The sequence below is a fragment of the Tympanuchus pallidicinctus genome, unplaced genomic scaffold (genome assembly GCF_026119805.1).
Source record: "Tympanuchus pallidicinctus isolate F22 unplaced genomic scaffold, pur_lepc_1.0 scaffold23, whole genome shotgun sequence".
NCBI lineage: Eukaryota > Metazoa > Chordata > Aves > Galliformes > Phasianidae > Tympanuchus > Tympanuchus pallidicinctus.
The window spans coordinates 7,054,010-7,073,371 of NW_026294740.1; the positions used below are offsets into that span (position 1 = coordinate 7,054,010).

A 19,362-nucleotide genomic window follows, 5' to 3' on the forward strand; every position below is an offset into this window, starting at 1 on the left:
ACTAACCTTTCAGTTAAACAAAAGCCATCAGCAGCGCTGCAGGCTGCTCAGGTTCACAGCAAGCTGCATCACCTACCACACTGTCATTTTAGGTTGGAACTCTGCCCAGCCTAACAAGCACTGGGTGACGCTGGCCTGGACTGTGCAGGGAAGTAACAGAGCTGGTTTGGCCAGCACTGCTGTTTTTCACAGGGAACTGTAGTGGAGCTCAGTCCAACCCCAGAACAAGTGTTCAACCGGCTGCCTGTCTTCGCTCTGTAAAGCTACTGAAGAGACTGTAGGTGTAATTCTGTATGTCCCCACAGGTGCCGTTCTATTCGTTTGAGGAAGTTGGGAATGTTTCTGCTTAACACAGAGAGCCCAATATTTTGAAGCCACAAAGGTCAGGAAAAGAAAAGATCTAATGCACAGAACTGAAGAGCAGACAAAGAACCCAGCCTAGCAGGCTCCCTCAGCCTGTCTCAATTCAGCCACGTCCTTCCACTTCCAGCTTTCACTTAAGCACATTTTAGGTAGCCTCAATCAAACAGAATTCTCAACAGCAGCAGGCTTACAGACCTTTGCTTTTTTTCCCCCCCATGTACTCTAGTGAGCAGATAACAGATTAAAACGGAAGGATTTGGCTCACTCTGTCAGCACTCACCGCCTGCAGCTGTTTCAGTATGGGACATTCTATTCCCAAAGTTGCATCTCCCTCTACTGGTGATTTTCTGTGCACGTTACACACTCAGTCCCAGAGAGGAAGGGTCAGCTGTGCTGTAAGCAAGGACTGGAATTCAAACCTCCATTAAGTTCCTTCATTTACCACCAGTTTATTGGCAATTCATCCTCTGAAGGTGAAGGAAAACATAAAACATAGGGGTGGAAAAAAAAAGAGAGGCTGATTGCATTTAAGAATTTAAATCATTTTATTGCTTTACCTGCCATTAGGACAATCTATAACAAAAGGAATATAATATATTAGCACATACAGTAAATCAGACTTATATAGTCAGGTAACAATACAAAAATGGTCCTCTGGTTGACTATAGCTTTCTAGGGCAATAGACTTTATAAATTCGCTAAAGGTGGACTAGCAAAAAATACTTCTAAAGCCCCAAATGTTAGCTAAGGCAAAACTATGCCAATTGTGGTTTCAAACATATTTAAATTGCACACAAAGGTAAAGCTACAACTGTGATTAATATTTAACTCAGACTTAGCTGATTTATCTTAAAATCTTGTAGGTAAAACTACAAAAGGGAGTAAACAGCAAGCTAAAAAGATGCAGTAGTGAAACTCGATTAGAAAGCCTTATATAAAAAAATGTGCACTTCTGTGTGGAGCTCTAACTAGTTTACACAGTTTTTGGTGCTTTAAAGTAACATGAACACATAATGAAGGAAAAACCTGGATAGATCCAAAACTGAAGAGAACAGTTTTAGCAAAAAAAAAAATAAAATTATAAAGTAAAAGTAGCATTTGCTTACTCCTTAAGGACTCCGGCAGAAGCAGTCTTCTCAATTTCTTGTGAAGACAGAACTCAAACCACAAGCGTTTAAATCCCACCACTGGGATTTCAGGTTTGGAAATACCCTTTTGTGAAAGCCCAATGCCCTCAGAATTACTTTGCATCAATTAGCAGGCTCTTCTTGACACGCCTGGGAGAAAGCCTGTTGGATCTGAATCCGTATCATCTCAGAAAGGAAATTAAACGAGGGCTCCATCTTGAGAAGCAGTTGCCCCATAAACGCAAAACCGCTTGCTGTCACTCCCAAATACAAACCTACACTACTGGATATAAATTACAGGGTAAAGGAAACCTTGAGAACTGCCTACCATTATTGAACCGTGGAATTCAGTACAAACCTGTGGGAAGTATTGGTGCACACAGAACGATGCAACACAAAGCTGGAAAATACTGAAATACGTTTAAGACTCCACAACATATTGAACTTGGGAGGGGAAAAAAAAAAAGAGTATGAAATGCATCGTGTCATTTGGGCAAGTATGGAAAGAGAATAAGCTTTTTGTATTTAAACTAGACTCCTAATGATCCTTCTTAAAAATTCTGAGTTGATTTAAAAACAAGCATACTTAAAATGAGTGTTGCAGGGAAGTTAAAACGTTAAAGCGAGGCACGTTTTCTGCCTGGCAGTCTGACAGCATAATGGCATCTCTATGGGCCAGCACCCACAACTAATGCTGCCCATCAGTGCTTCAAAGTTTAAATTTCCCTGGTGTCAAAGGGATACGTGAACTGATGACCATTAAAAAAAAATAAGTCAACTGGGGAATACAAAGCAAGCAAGGGAAATAAAAAGTTTGCTTCCAATTTCTGCACCAGTGTAGTACCTGTGCACGACTAACAGCTGGGCGGCTGCACCATCCCTATGTCCGTGTACTGGAGCCCAAAGTCAGGCATTGTGTGGAACATTTGGTTCTTGCCACTTTGAACAGGAAGTTCAGGGCAAATCTATCACTGAAGAAAGAACAAGGAAAGGATCAGTTGTGACAAATCAGCAAATGAAGTAACAACTGCAGTAGTTCATCTGAACCATTAACCTCGAGAGCTTTGATTTACGCTTGACAACAACATAAGCAACCTTAAACCAGCAAACACAGGAACTATTAAACTGCTGAATTCCAACTGTGGCTTTCTTAGCAGCTGATGCCTCACGATTGAACCCAGGATTACAGTACCCAGAAAATTATAAAGAAAACCCCAAGAAGCTCAGTAACATGGGCAATTCTCATTTGGAAAGAAATACAGCAGGTTAGGACTACAGCCTTAAATCTGTCCAATGATTTAAGAAATACCTTGAAATTCCCCCCACACCCTGCTACCTCCTTATTCTGTGGCAATTGTCACGGTGCCTGGAGATCTCTCTCTCCTTCAGTAAAGCAAGGCTGTGTTTGCTGCATTTGCCCGAGTTGGACACAGCTGCACAGAGAGAAGCTGTAACAGCAAACATCTCCATAGAACTTTTTCCTATGTATTTAATGGGACAGAGAGCACAGAACTAATATGCTCTAAATTAAAAATAGTACTATGAAAAGCTTTTTTTTTTTTTTTTTTTTTTAAACAGACAGGAAGCTGCAAATGCCAGTGGCCGTGTGGCTCTGCACAAGGGTAATAAAGCAGTCTGCGTTGGTGAAGCACGTTGCTGAGGGAGGAAGGCTTCAGACAGACAGCGATACAAAACTGTTGTACTGCTGGATGTTTCTCTTGAGAATATCTGAGCACGGACCCAGGACACGTTCAAATCGGGGTCGATCGAGCTTCACACACTTCAACAGGCCACGAGCAACAACTGTGGCAGCACGGGGACGGTTCATCAACAGAGCTATTTCACCTGGAGCAAGGGGAGAACGGGAGCAGCGTTACAAACCGAGGGGCAGGGAGTCACTCGTCAGCCCGCTGTATTTCAAACTGCTGCAGGAATTGAACCAAAGTGAATTCGGGTCTCAACGTTTATCAGAAGGAATGTTTATACAGTCACATTACAAGCAATTGGGTGGCCAGCATAAAGAAGAACGACACCTTTGTGTGCTATTCTTTTTTCAATTATTCAGCAATCTCTCTTTCAGCGTTTCCCTTATTTGAAAAAGGGTCACATCTCAGTCAACTATGTAACTTTCCTTCAAGCAGCCATTTTTCTAATGTGTAAGACATTTCTAATGTGTAAGACATGATGCTGATCAATTCAGACCTCTGTGACACTCAGGACAAGACCATGCTATTCGAGTAACAACCTCAGTGCACAAGACAGAAGCTTTTGACCAATACCTAGCCAGAATTAACAACCCTACCTTGCCACTGGAGGTAAGAATGAGTATCTCAAGTCTGGGATTCCCATGTCATAAGTTACACACAAGCACATCAAAAGCTTTGTTTCAAATGCATGTTACAACTGCTGAACAACGTATTTTGAAATTAAGTTTTCTTTGAGCCATTCCTTCCTTCAGTGGTAGCAGCTATGCCTAACAATCCTAGCAATGAGCATGAAGTCACTGCATCAACTTCTGGGGTGGTTTGTTTTTAAGCAGTTGAACAGGTTATGCTCCTGTTCAGGACTAAGGAAAGAACGCAGGGATCCTCAGAGAATAAATCTGCCTGCATTATCAGAGGGGATGTTCAAAAGAAAGGAGAAAACTTCCTTGGTGCCAATTAAAACCTCAAACTCGTCAGCCTCCAAAACACAGGCTTGCAAAAAAGTAGGTTCTAAGGGAGACTTAAAGCCTCAGGGACACCTGAACACAACACCAGGATAACGTTCAGTGCAGTAGTAGGAAATTCAAGGATATACCAAGGGAGAGATTGGAAGAGACCAGTGTTTGACACAGGTAGAACAAACATTTAGCACCAGGTACTGAGCTAAGCAAACCTCTGGCCAGATTGAACACTACCAGAGCACTGCTGAGCACAGCCCCCTCCAGGCCTTGAAACACAGTATTTGTTGATTACATCACCTACAAAGCTGAAACACCAGACAACCAGAAGACTTTTGCAAGAGGACAGCTCAAAAAAAATAATGAGAGAACGTATCTTAAACCTGAAGGGAAAAAATATTAGCCTTTTTGTTTTCTGAAAGAAGGAAGTGTTTAAATATTAAATAGTTGGTTCTCAACAGATTTGAGGGGATGGGAAAAGATTAATTCTCTTTTGAAGAAGCTTTGAGAGCTTCAAGGCATTGTTCCTCTGAACCTAAAATGAGGCAGTCAGGAATATCCTGTTATGCACCGTTACATTATTCTCCACGAATGCCCTGTGAGCATACACGTCCAGTCCTCACCTGTGATCAAACAGATCCGTGTGCATTAGGAACTTAGCTTTTTTATTCTTTTGCTAGCACATACAGGCTTTTTCAAGCCAAAGTAGTCTTTCTATCATGTAATATTTAGCTTAGTAAAAATACCTTCAACAGAAGGCAGAAGAGACCTTGATTTGCACCGAGTCCTGCGCCCAGTCTTAAGCTTCCCTGTGCAAGATGCTGGCATGAAACAAGTCCAGCAACGGCACCCAGATGGTTATGGGACTGCACAGGCTGTACAGAGAGCTGCCGGAGGAACTGGTCAGTTTGATCTTTACAGGGGAAGGCTTTAAGTGAGACTGTGGGATTTCCATCCCTGGACACAAACTGCTGTAGGGAGGTCACACCAAATCATCATCCTTCCAAACAGCAACACTCCACAGCTACCACTTCTCTGTAACAGGCATGCACACCTGAACGTCAGGTGACTGACACTGAGTGAACCACACGACTCAGACAAAACAGTGATTAAGCAAATGCACCCCATCGCTGTCACCCACAGCAGTCATCACCACAGGTTAAAGCTGACAGTGGCATATGGCACCACTGCTGCCACTACAGAACTTACCAAAATAATCAGAAGGTGCCAGTCTGCCCACTTCAACAAACTCTTCATTTTCCGATCGACGCTGTAACACTGCAGCTGTGCCCTTTAATGAACCACAGCAATTAGACAATTGGAATTTCTGCTATCGCTTCAATTACTGAATTCCAGAATGAGCTGCTTTGCAGAAATAACTGTTACGATGTCAGTCTTTAAAAACCAATTCACAGTTCATGCATAGTTCATTGACTGCTCCATGAGAACAACTGGCCTTCCTTCTTTAAGCTTAAAAGATCGTGGGTGTTCACCTTCTGCAGCATTGATCTCTTCCCAATTTTCTTGCACCAATATTACAGTACAGTTTGCAACACCACCACTAGCAGGATATTATTAGCTATCTAGTAATATGTCTCTTTACTCTCCTGAACAGGATAAATGGTTTAAGCCAGAAACACTTTTTTTTTTTCCTGGAATTGGCATTTATAAAAATAGCAAAACTAAATATAAGCTTTTGCATGTCCAGCAAGATTATATCTCATGAGGAATTCTCAAAAAGTACATTCCAACATTTCATTTTTCTCTGAACATCTATTTAAGGGCAGAACAAACAATGTTAAAAACATAGACAAACTTATAGGGTTTTGATTTTAGTCTTGCTTACCTCCAAGATAATGAAGAACTCATCTCCTGGCTCTCCCTGGACCACAATCTTTTGCCCATCCTCAAACTGTACTGGTTCTAAGGCATCAGCTACAGTAAGGCGCTCCCACTTGTCCAGAGATTCTAGAGAGTTAAGTGTTCATTAACAGCTCGTCTTTTTGAGGTACAAATCACACACTTTCCTCCATCCTTACAGACAAGACAGCATATTTCCAGCTGCAGTTGGGCACTGCGTAGCAAGACTTCAATTACAATTATTTTTGAATGATGCAGAACAGCAACACAGACTTTGCAGTCTGTTCAACACATTACCACAATAGCCTGTAATCACAACGATGCTGAGGAACAGCTTAATTGTAACCTTGCAATTTATTCCACTTTGGAACAACACCTTTGTACTTACCCAATATAGACACTTTACTGAGGAATTCCTCATACATCTTTCTCTTTCTCAAAGTACTCCCCTATGGAGAAAAAAAAAAAAAGCACAAAATGAAACCACAAAAAATGGGTTCTTTCGTCTAGTTCTCATTTGATGTCAGAATTCAAATAAAATTCAATATAAAAATATACAGCTTCACCTGATATATTACATCCCACCCCACACAGCCCAAGCCCACAGGACTAAGTGACAATTTAACCAGGAGGGGGTATGTTTTCAATCCAGTGAGCTACACCTCGTAGGTAGCACAGGAATCGATTTCTTCACCAAAGTGAGACTCCTCCTGCCCCATTCCTGCTAAGTGCATCCTGAACGATAAGCTCTCTGACTGCACAAGACATAAAGCAGGATTTTGTACACACAACTCCAACAAAACACAAGCACAGACAGAAGGTCAAGTAACCAACAGAAGTTGACTGAAGGGTAAAAGCAAAAGCACAAGTGCAGGTTAGCAGACAGCCACTCGAGTCACCAGTGGAAAGCACCAGCTAGACAAATACTTGCCATCAAGATCCTTCTGTAGCTATCTCTGTCAATGCCCCACAACTTCACATTTGTCTTCGCTTTGACAGTTGCTGCACGGGGAGTTCCATATATAAGGGCAAGCTCTCCAAAGCTTCCTCCTTCACCAACACTGGTTGCCCACTCATTGTTCACATAAACCTGAAAGCCAAAGCCCACAGTGTCCTGGTCAAGGAATGTGATGTGATGCTCCCACTACCCTGCATTTCCTTTATGATGTAGGGAAATTCTCACATCTACATAGTCAACGTGGATTATTTCAGGATTTCACTAACACTTCACACCCAACCCCAAACCCCATCTTAAGCTTTATTTCCATTGACAAAGAGTCTGCTGTCCACATCACGTGCACAGAGACTAGAGATGCAGACCCAATGACCTCTGGATAGGAAATAAAATCTCAGAAAGCCTCAATGAAACACAAAGGACTCAAAAGGACTTTCAAGAAGCTGTCACAGAAATTGCATCAAAAGCTGTGGATAATTTGGATTAGAAAATAAAAAAGCCTGTCATTCTTAAAGCCTATCCCACGCCTTGCCTAGACTCTAAACTTGTAAAGTATTGGTACTTTATTAACATCTGAACAATTCATCTTAAAGTTAAACACAATTCATAGTCTCTGCAGTCAGACTGAAGAATCAATAAAGAGCAAAATAGCTCCAAAGGAAAATTAGCTTCTACCAGTTCCCTTCTGTTAGGGATGAATGCATCATTAATAAGCTACCAATAATGCTTACATCCATTTCTCCTTGATCAACAACATAGAAGTTATCACCTTCATCACCTAAAAACAGAAAATCAAAAATCAAATACACAAAAGAAGGTAAAGCTAGGCAAACATACTTCTACAAAACCAGCATCTCTAACAGCTTTCATGAGCTGAATGTAATGAGGTTGGCAGAGACATTTTGCACAGCTGGGAGGGTGAAATACCACATTTTGTTCCCTTCACACTCTTAGTCCTGTGAAAAAGGACAGCTACTGCTATGCAGTACATCAGCCACATTTCCAAGAATGATGGAAAGGCATACTGGATCCAAAAACTGTCATAAAGTATTTTACGGAGTCATTAGATCACAATCTTTCCAACAGATAACATGTGATGAAACACAATATTCCCACAACTGCTCCACTCCTTACTTCAGAGCAGGAGCTGTGCTTCAGTTAACATGACAAGGAAGGGTCACCTCACCCAGAGAGGGCTTTTTTCCTCCCAAGCAGCACACTAACAAGAGCCTTAGGTCACAGCCTGCCCACCATCTCCAACATTTATCAATGCCAGCACTGTCACTTGCCTTGCTGTATGACAGTCTCGCCTGCGATGTAAGTGACGGGGAACATCGCATCGAAGATGTCACTGAAAGAAGGATACCAAAGTTACACAACTCATCACACAGCAACCTGATCCAGTGGAAGGTGCCCCTGCCCACAGCTGCAGGGCTGGAACTTTAAAGGTCCCTTTAAGTGATCTTTAAAGGTCCCTTCCAACCTCAACTATTCTGTGATACTGCACATGCGTTCGTACATCTCCAACCTCAACCAACCAACTTTTCCAGCTGTCTCTCTACTGCTGTAAACAGGCCGTGCAACTTTGTATTTTACTGTAAGAATGCAGAGTTACATGCAAGTTGTAACTTTTACCTTTGCATTTTACTATACTTTTCAGACTTCAACACAGATTTATTCCTACCTTCTCTCATTATCATCAAGATGGGCAAACAGCACATTCTTCTCAATAGCTTTTGCCAATGCAGCCATAGTTTTATAATCTTTTGGAATAACCTAGGATAAAAAAAAAAAAAAAAAAAAAAAAGAAAAAGTAACTGATTCAATTTCAAAAGAAAATCTTCTGCACTATCCAGGACAAACAAATGACTCAAATTGCTACAGAACTCAAGTCTTTCAGACTCTCTCAAGCACTCTAGCTTTAAGAAACAAATACAGTCAACATTTACAGCTAGTTTACACAGAAGGTAAATAAAACATTGATTCTATGCAACCATAAAAACCATAATTCCATGTTAAGTTTGTAGTTTCTTTTCACAATCGCAACTTATTTCCCTAAGAATAGCAGCTCTGCCTTTGGGCTAAGCCTAATACTGCTGCAGCTGCTGGAAGCTCTGTGTGCAAGTATTAAAAATACATATAAATGTATGTGTGTATATATATAGACACACACTACTTCAAAGGGAAAGGATCAGAACTGTGTAAAAATGATTTCTCTGCATGACAAACTGAAGAGCTACACACACAGGTCTGAATTTTACTGTCATCACACCACCTAACAGGCTACAGGCTTAGTGTTATTTAATACACTGGATATTAAGTAGTCTTAGGTAAACTCTGAGTGCATGTGCATCTCTTGGCAACATTAGAGGAAAAAAATGAGAGCACCTTTCTAACATAAGATGCAGCATCCTCCTCTGTATAGACTTCTGCACTGATGGCCCCTCGTCTTCTTCGGCCCTTGACCACAGGGTTCATAGGAGGAGGAGGAGAGATTTCATCCTCCCGTGAGTCTGAGCGTGAACCGGACTTCTGTTGGTTTAACAACTGTTTTGTTTCCTCCTGAACAGGAAAGAAGAGATATTTGTGTCACGTAATCCACTAAAGGAAAAAAAAGCAGTTACATATCATATCCCAATTTAGCCTGCCAGTGCAAGGGAGCTTCCTGTGTCCTATTACTCTCACATTAAGGCAAGCAGGAGATTACAGCAAGCATGATCAAATGCCTTACTGAAGCAGACAGAAGATATGCCTTTGCTAACATTCACGTCACAGTGGTGCTTATTTTAATAAATTACACTAACAGTTAATTAACTTGAGAAGCACAAACAATTTGACTTTACTTTCCACTAGCATATTCAATAAGCAATGAAAAAAAGCCTGCAGAAGAGAAAGCCATTTTCCCAAGAGTGCACACAGCAGTTCCTTCCCTGAGCTGCAGGGTGTTAAGCCTTTTATTCCTTTGAAGGACAGAAAAACAACTCCTCTGAAATCCCTGCTACACGAGAAGCTTTTGAAACAAGGTGAAGTCACGGACCAACTCGATGCTTGGTAACCATGGGTTATTTTAGGAGAAAGAAACACAAATGTAGCTTACAGAAGAGGTGCAGAAAGGATGCTAAGGGCCAAACAGTTATCTTCCCTCAAACCACAGATCTGCCAGCTGAGTACAATGCTACACATGTTCCTTATTTCCCACAGCTGCTTCCTGGGTTGTGTTGTACTAATACTGGGGAAAGCCAGCACGCTTGGAATAAAGTGAATTCTAGCCACATCAATGCTATGATTTGATCCTTTCACATACCAGAAAATTCACCTTACTTAACTAAGATATGCATTTAAAAAAAAAAAAAAAAAAAGCCAACCTCACAGCCAAAACATTTGAGTCATAACAGCTCAAATGACTTTCTCCTTGCCATAAGGCAAGAGGGTTTGGGGACACGTTTGAACAGAACAAGGAGCCATCTGTTCTTTGAGGACTCCAGGCACATAAAAGCTGGACTTGTCCCCACGTCCTTGATAAACCCTTCCCCCCCCAGCCTGGTCAGGCAGCCTGGCTGCCATGATCCACTCCGGAGGTACGCAGAGGCCATGTGTAACTCCACCACTTTGGGGAAAGGGACCTCAGCTAACCATTACAGCGAGTTTACATTTTATACTTCTCAGATAGCCAAAGAACAGTGATCCGTCAAGCCGCCCCGCGCTTCCTGCTCTGTGTTCATTAACAAAATAGTGCCACATTTCCAACTGCTGGGGCAAGGAATATTTAAAGCCTTGGCACTTATTTAGAAAGCAAACATCAGCTGCCGTGACGTTTCCAGTATCACACAGGATACACAGACCCTGCAAATGCCAGAGGCAGAAGCACTTCGGCAGCACTGAGGGAGGGAGCTGCACATCTCAGTGCTGCACACGGAGAGAAAATAACTGCTGACTCCTGCCTGCTCTGAGACTTAATGCTGTTACATTAACAACAAGCCTGTTAGTGTAGGCCATGTGGACATGCAAAGGTTACACGTGGCTAAAAGATTCAAGTGTTGCAGTTCTGCTGATCACCCAGGGACAGGACTGCCCCTACAAGACAAATCACCACGTCCACGTTACTGCAGGGCAGCTCTGCGCCATTCGGAAGGGACACGCTGGGATCTCACTGGTTCCAATATACCTTCTATCATTTCTGATGCTGTGTTATATTACACCACTTGATTAGAGATAAATTACACCAGGCCCTGACCAAAAAGTCACAGCTGCTCCTTTCAGGTACCTTAGAATCTAACCAGAGTGAGGAAACATATTTGGTCAAGTTTAGAAGCTCTTCAAATTAAAGCAAATACTGAAGAAAAGCCCCTATAACCACAACATGGATTATTACTAAAGCCAGCCTAGTTATTGCATCCAAATGTTCAACCTGACCTCTCAGCTGACAGAGCAGCTCACACAGATTTTACTGTCAGTGACCACAGTTGTACATTCCATTGATCCTGACAGATAAATCATTTTTAAGTCCATTTGCATTATTACTTATGAGTTAAAAAAAAAAAAAAAAGCATTAGGATAACAGCTTCTCATCATCATGTTTGAATTCTTTCAGCTACTGAAGACCACTATGATTTCAGAATTATTTTGGGCACTATACACTCTAGTATCTGGTAGTTGTCATTAGAATCATAGAATGGGTTGAAAAGGACCACAATAATCATCCAGTTTCAACCCCTGCTATGTGCAGGGTCACCAACCACCAGACCAGGCTGCCCAGAGCCACATCCAGCCTGGCCTTGAATGCCTGCAGGGATGGGGCATCCACATGACACCAGAAATAGTTGATTTCTTCTGGTTAACTTCATTTATATCAGCTCTCCACCATCCGTTTTTTCCCCCCCAAAACAACTCACTTAAACTTGAAGGATATTTCGGTATGCATTCGTGGAGGCAGGCCAGACGATGGGGAACAGGCACAGTACCTAGACAACTATCTTCAGCTTCCCAATTTCAGTTTTGCACAGAGCCCAACACACATGCAGCAAATCCACCAGGCAGGCTGCAATACCAATCTCTGCATTAAGTTTCCACAGCTTCCACTGCAGAACCCAGCCAAGCTCAGCACCAGCTAGCTATCAGCTGTCAGTGTGCACTTGTGTTATCAGCCCCGTTTGCAAAGCAAAGCCAACAGCAGCCACAGTGCACCACAGACCGATTGCGTGCATGTTATTTTATCTGAGCGTAGTGATAAAACTCGCACGAAAGCTTTCATAGCTGAAAAGGACACGTGAATTCCTACTGCAACTACAGAGGCAGTAATTTTAACGTTTCCGAGCAATAATTCAACAGCAAATTTAAACATCTTCGATGCATGGGAGTAACGTGACAGTGAATCAGCCCGGTGGAAGACATGACTTGTCAGGAGAGAAAATAGAACCCACACTTCATTTTCAGATGGGGTTCCTCCAGAAGCTGGCCTCAATCAAAGCTTTAAAACACTCCATCTCAACCTCAGTTACATTCAGTGCAACACTTGAAAATTAGATGGGAAATACTCTGCTTTCGTAAGGACAGAACAGATGTCACTCCTGGAAAACATGTTGTTTCACACACTTTTGCTGGACTGGTGCTGAGTACCAGGTTAGAGCTGGTTAATAACAGTAGGACAGCCACTGTTATCAGACTGAACTGTGAAACTACCTCAAGAAAGACGTAGCAATTTTTATATTCAACAATACAAGAAGGCTACAGTTCCACCGGCAGCTATAGCTGCATGAGTTGGCACATGTAACCCATGCCAAAACTGCTCCTAACAAGAGGCCTTACACAAAATTCTAAGAGTAATTTCAAGGGAGAAGCGTTATCTAACCAGTTTTATTTTCAGCTTCCTTGTAGGCTGATGGAGTGCATGGACAGCCTCTCTGCACCAGAAAAAAAGAAAGTTGTTCATCTCCAAAATACACATGAGAGAGATGGCAAGCCTAGCTCTGACCTTATAGACAAATTATCTTTAGAACTAATTATTGCACACTGAACATCAGAACAGGATTGAAATGCTTGTTTTATGTCCCTTCATGCCTCTGCTTACGGCTTATTCTAAGTTCTACCTCCTAACTGCAGAACAGTTTTCTTTGATAGTTTTTAAAGCAACGTTACCACAAGCATTGATACCCCAAACTGTACCATGTATCAGTATTAGAAACCCAAGAATACAAGGCAGGAAAGCTGCCATGGTAGAAGGTGGGGAATAAGGATTTTTAGGACTGCAATCTGGGCTGCTGCTGGGATTTTGAAAGAGAACATACTCAAGATGTTACACACAATAACAAGAAATACCAGAGTTCTTGTGCACCTAACAAGCAAATTGCTCCTCAAGCACACAGCAAGTACGTCTGCAACATATGATCACCTTCTAGTACCTACCACAAGCACTTCCATTAGAAGACTACTTCCACTATGCATACCTACACTCTCTACAGCATTATTATTATTTATTTCAACAATTAATAACTACCCAGAATTAAAAATAAAAAAGGACAAAGATACAGTTCCTGTGTAAGATGGATTGCAGCACCTGCAAGTGACTGCTGTGCAAGGTCACAGCTACGTGAATTACCAACAAGCTGTGCTGAGTACAGTGGTTACAGCTAATCTTTCTTCTGCATTAGCCTTTAAAAACTCTGTTTTTCACAGCATAATACTTTCTTTCAGCTTAAGATATTGTTATATTCAATGAACTGTTCAAATTAATGTTGAGTTGATTCAAATACAAGCATTGAAATGAAAACTCTCTTCATTCCCAAGATCACAGAAAGAGATCTTCAGGACAAGTGAGAGGCACAACAAAGCAAAATACTAACACTCAGCTCCCAACAGAATGAAGAAACAGGCTTGCTGTCTTAGAAATCAGGAAAGTAAGTGCTTCCATTTGATTTCAGCTAGGCCTGGATAACTACCACTGGCCTGCTGCTGTTTTGTACCTGAATCTTTGCAATCAATTTGCCTCAACAGAAGAAACCAAACGTACATCGCCAGCAGCTACCAGGGTCACACAGCACAGTTACCATCTGACCACAGACAGGATCGTGTGTCCTATCTGTCAGCTTCTATGAGTAAACACTAGATTGGGATCACATGTGCATCCCAGGTGGACGAGTCTCCTTGCCAGTTTAGTTCTGTCACAACAAAGCAAGTAAGGCAAGAGGTGCTCTCATACCACAAGCCACTAGCAAACACTACAGAAAATGCCATTTTTTCTCCGAAAGCATCAGGCCCAGCTCCAAACAGCCAACACAAACACAGGCCAAACTGGAAGCTCAGCCACTAAATCAAGTTGAGCAGTACGAATTTCGGCTGATCCGCTCTCCTTCACTCCCAGTGCTTATTTTTACCTTCTCCAGTCTTTCAAAGTATTCTCTCAGGAATCCCATGGGTCGGTCAGGTCTCACTGTGCACAGCTGCACAATGCAATCCTTCAGAAGCTGCTGGATGTTGTGTTTTTGGACATAAAGCTCACATTCCCGAAGACTGCGCTCCTCCTCACTGCTGCTGCTGCTGGAAGTTGCCATTGCTGAAAAGAAAAAGAGAAGGTTAAAGAACTAGTGGAAAAGCAGATGGTGCTGCCCAGCATAGTCAGATGTTATATTGCTTCAAGGAAAATCACGTTGCATTATCATCTTACTGACATCACTGGATAAAGTCATCTTCATATCTAAGATCAGTAACAAAGCTAAAGTGTGAAAGAAAAAACTACGAACTTATTTATTAGAAGTCATTTAGAAGAAATAAGAACTGAGTGCTCCATATACACAGGCAGAAGTGCATTTGATTGAGCTGAAGAAACCTCAACAATTCAGGCCCTGTGAGCACTCAATGTCAGGGAAGGTTCTCATCTGAACTTTCTGATGATTAAACCTACTATTTGTTTTTCAGATTGAAGAATCACTTCATAAGCAGCATTGTATGGTCTGTATGGGGTGCTCTGGTTTAAGCTGAAGCACCACACCGCTGTTTGCTCCCCCTTCTCCATTGGGATGGGGGAAGGGGAAGTAAAACTTGTGGACTGAGATAAAGACAGTTTAATGTGATAGAAATGAAAGGAGGGAGGGGAAAAAAACAACAAAGCAAACAAAAACCACAAAACAAGTGATGCACAATGCCATTGCTCACTGCCTGCTGCATGATGCCCAGTCTGCCCCCAAGCAGCAACTGCCCCTCCAGCCAACTCCCCCAGTTTTACTGCTGAGCATGACACCACATGGTACAGAGCATCACTTCAGCCAGGTGGGGCAGCTGTCCTGGTTCTGTCCCTTCCCAGCCCCTTAGTGGCTTGGTAGCATGAGAAGCTGAAACAGCCTCTGCTCAGCGTAAGCACTGCCCAGCAACAGCTGTAACACTGGTGTGCTATCAACACTGGTTTCCTCCCAAACCCAAAACATAACACCGTATCAGCTACTGCGAAGATTAAATCCATCCCAGTTGAAACCAGGGGTCAGGTGGTGATGATCAGGAGATCAGTGGGCAGAAAGTGGGAACCTGAGAGGCAAGCACTACAAGTATTCGGAAGTGAAATGTGCTAAGGTCAAACCAAAGCCAGCTCACCAAATGCAAATCAGTACCAACTGGAGAATTAGAAACGTTTATCTTAAAAAAGTTCCTTATTTAAATTGTTTTATAACTACCTTCATGAATACACTGCAACCCCCCAAATACCTCTCCGGCTGTGGATTATCAGGAGGGCACCCTGAGGCATACCTGCCACGCTGTCAGGCTTTAAGGAGAGTTTGGAATCACAGTGCCAGTTGCAAGGCTTTGAAAAAACAGTATCAAGTCTGATCTCTTTTATCTTTCATGTTATAAAATTATGTTAATATATTTATACATATATGCATGTGTTTATAAAATCAATGTTGAGTCTTTTTTTTTTCTTCTTCATAAAATAGCTAAAGAAATTGCTGGGAAATAAATGGTTCCTCAGGGCATTCTTGATGAAATATAAAGAAAGTTACCTGGCTCAGAGACAGCTGCAACAGCTTAGGACTATTGAGTGAGAAGCGTTGATCTCAGGATCAGCTTTAGGAAGAGAAGGGGGGAAGGAAAAAAAGGATTCAGAGGAAGCAATGTCGAGATGCCATGTCACCGAGCTGCCACACCGCGTGCTTCATAAGCAGCAATAGGCGGTATAACACCGCACCTCTTGGAATTGTGCTGGGATTACAGGAGGCACAGAGCTAACACAGAGCCGCAAACGCTTCCAACAGGTTACAGCCCCGGGCAGCCACGTTACACACCGCACAAACACTGAGCGCGGCCTCGAAACGACTGAAGGAAGCCTTTCCTTCCTCCCGCTGCTCCTTTCGCTCCCATAACAGCGCGCTGAAGGTCAGCGCTAACGAGGAGCCCCAGGGAAGCCGTGGCCGCGGGGGGGGGGCCCCACTCGTTGCTCACACAGCCCCCCGCCCCCCCAGGCCCCACCCCGCAGGTCTGGGAGCGAACCCCCCCGCCGCGTGGATTTCCTTTTCTTCCTTTTTATCGTTTGAACGCTTTCGTTTCCAGCGCCTGAGCCCAGCGCGGCCCGTCACAGCGCAGCCTCAACTGCGGGGCCTACAGCCTCGGGAACAGCCGGGCTTCGCTACCGGCCACTGGGCCGCTCCCTACGGCCGGGCCCGCCCCCAAAGCCCGCGAGCCTCCCCCGCTCGGCCCCACCGCACCGCGGCCGTTCCCGCCGTGTCCCTCACAGGCCGCACCCGGCGCTCACCTGGCGCGGGCGGCTCCGCCGGGCCCTCAGCGCCCCCGCCCCGCCTCGGCCTCACAGACGGCAGCGGCTCCCACCGGAAACCGACGGATTCGACCAATCAGCGCGCGGAGTGACGCAAATGCGCCTCGCTTTCACCCGGAGCCGTCGCCGCGGTAACCTTAAAGGGACAGCGCCGTCCTTTGCTACGCTAGGAGATACGGCGTTCGCCACTGCGCCTTTAAGACGCGCCGCTGAGGGGAGTGGGCCTGGCTGGCGTTAAGGCCGGGGCCGCCCTGTGGGCGGGAAGCGCTGTGTCAGTGCGGGCGGAGCTGCGAGCGCGGCCTGGCGTTAGGGCGGAGTCGCACAGGTTGTGCGGGTTAAGAGCGCGGGTGGAATGACGTGCTGCTCGGTACAGCATGGGGAGACGTGCGTTGGCCTCACGAGGAGCTAACGGGATAACGGGGCAGCCGGGGCGCCGAATGTTACGGCGCTGAACCAAAAGCCTTACAATAAACACCGAGTTTGTCCCAGCGCTGAGGGCCCTTCAGTGTGTGTGCAGTGCTGTTCTGACAAGTCCTGCTGCCTTCCCGGTCCCATCTGGAACAAAGATCTCTCCGTGTGTAAAACCTGTTCTGCAGCGTTAGAAAACGAGTTTGCTGCACAGCTTGGTGCAATCCTCTGCTGAGCCAGAGTTCACATGGCAATGCAGCAGTGTGATGAAGGGAGCAGGACAGGCTTTAAAGGGAGCCAACCTGCGGTTCCTCTTGTTAATGGTGTGCAAATCCTTCGCTGTGAGCCTGCACAGACATACCTTGGGAAGTTAAATCATGCTTCTCATGTTTGTTATGCAGCCGTGTGTTAATTCTTAGTGCGTTAAAGACAGAAGAAATTAAAAACAAAAGGCTCTGCCATTTAGTCTGGGTTGAATTGCAGTGAAACCCTAGCGTTAACTGCCTAATTAAATAATGAACGTTCCTCAGTAAATAACTTGCATTACCATCAGCACTGTTCCCACAGCTTTCAGTTCCCACTATTTCATGCATTTCTCGTGAAACAATTGTTTGAGGCTGCGGCTGCTGAAGAGCAGAGAAGAGCTGCCCAGACTGCTGAGAGAGTGACAGAGCCAGCAAGCCATGGGGCACAGGGGGAAGGTGAGCCTGTGATTTCACAGAGCTGCACTCATTGTGTCTCGTTGCATTTAATAAGAATTCCATTGAATCGTTTTTCTGATTCAGTTTCATCTCCCATCCTGTAAGAGACGCTGTCCTAACGCAGCATTGTATGATCTAGTTTGTAGACAAATCCAGAAGTCAGTCCCGGCTCAAACCCCGACAGCAAGAACCACGGGTTGGCGCAGCAGTGACTTCAGTGATGGTGACCATCACATGTCCTCCTGGTGGGACACTCATTTTCCTAGACTGGTAAACACCGTCGGAGTCTGAGAATGGATGAGGGGAGGCGACTCCCCAGGCAGGGCTGTGAATCATCCTGTGCCACTGCGCAGACTTGCAGAAAGCTGCAGATAGGACTTACTGGATTTTAGGAGTCTGATTACTGTCATTTTTAAACCAAGAAACACTGCCTGAAGTTTGTTCTTTTTGGAAGGAAATAGCAAAGGGAAGTGCCACAGGCCAAGTTCATCCTTGGTTGGCATTCACAGGATTCAGTAGTTATGTCAAACCTACATCTGGCTTCAAGCAGCAGTTACTATTATTTTACATGCTCTCCCAAGCCAAGAGTTAAAAGGACAGACACTGTGGATGTGTAGGAATCCATGGCCTGGAATATACAAAGATACTGAGGGCCCTGCAAATTTAGAGGAGTTGGCTACCTGGTACCTTGGAGGACCTGGAGCTGTAAGACCACTCCTCTGCTCTTCAGTTCATGTAGTTGGCCACTTCTGCTTCATCTTCATAATGAAGGAGCCAGCTGCACCATTTTCATGATTAAAACCAGCACCCCTCTTCAAGGTCGTCACACTTCCTTCACTGATGGAGTGAGAACGGCACATCGTCATTCTTAGGCATTTTGTTTACCTCCATTCTGCGTTAAGTCATGTAGGATTACATATTCCTGGTCTCATAAAAGACCAATAAATTTGTCTGTGAGAAGCATCTGAACTATCCCTAGAGATAATTTGTTTGCTTTTTAACAAAGCTTCCCAGAAGTTCTTACAAAGGCTAAATTTATGACTTTAATTTTTATGGTGCTGTTTATCAACATGGTGTTCAACAGTAATAGAAGCTGAGAATGGTCAGTGGGAAGGAAAAAAAGCAAGGCTTTCTACACTTTTTACCACCATGCAATCCTGTAAACCCCACAGAGATACTGACTCAGTATTATCCTGTGAGCATAAAGCATTGCAGCATTCACCAAGGAAGCAGATGAGAGCAGAGCAGCACAACAGAACTGCTGAAGGGAAGGAAGGCTGGGCCAAGGCTGCTGGGTAAGAAAACTGCAGATGGAACAGGATGGCACAGGGAGAGGCTATGAGAAGAGCTAGAGGAGCATGAGAGCAGCTTGAAGGTGAAGTGGCTGAAGAGTCACTGGATCACTAGGCAAGGAAAAATATCTCCACAAAGAACTGCAGTCTGACAGTGGGGCAGTGAGTAGGGAGGTTGAGGAAAGGAAGATAAGCCACAGTGAGAAATAAGGGCACAGAAGAAGTCTATCCCTGCTG

The 19,362-nt window shown here is 44.0% G+C and overlaps 1 protein-coding gene across 2 annotated transcripts; it reads right to left on the bottom strand.

Annotated features, from left to right (window-relative positions):
* Positions 1–884: 884 nt before the first annotated feature.
* On the bottom strand, positions 885–16,825 carry PRKAR1A (protein kinase cAMP-dependent type I regulatory subunit alpha). 2 transcript variants are annotated; one of them, XM_052687671.1, is made up of 12 exons: positions 16,704–16,825; positions 15,955–16,018; positions 14,338–14,516; positions 9,356–9,529; positions 8,652–8,743; positions 8,257–8,318; positions 7,699–7,745; positions 6,944–7,102; positions 6,401–6,461; positions 5,999–6,120; positions 5,362–5,443; positions 885–3,335 (listed from the first exon to the last, which is right to left on the bottom strand). In XM_052687671.1, the coding sequence occupies exons 3-12, from the start codon at positions 14,512–14,514 to the stop codon at positions 3,163–3,165; spliced, it is 1,149 nt and encodes a 382-aa protein (XP_052543631.1). In that variant the 5' UTR covers positions 14,515–14,516; positions 15,955–16,018; positions 16,704–16,825; the 3' UTR covers positions 885–3,162. The 2 variants fall into 2 exon arrangements, with proteins under 2 accessions (XP_052543631.1, XP_052543632.1); XM_052687672.1 differs by lacking the exon at positions 15,955–16,018 and having other exon boundaries at positions 16,704–16,799.
* Between the last annotated feature and the right edge of the window lie 2,537 nt (positions 16,826–19,362).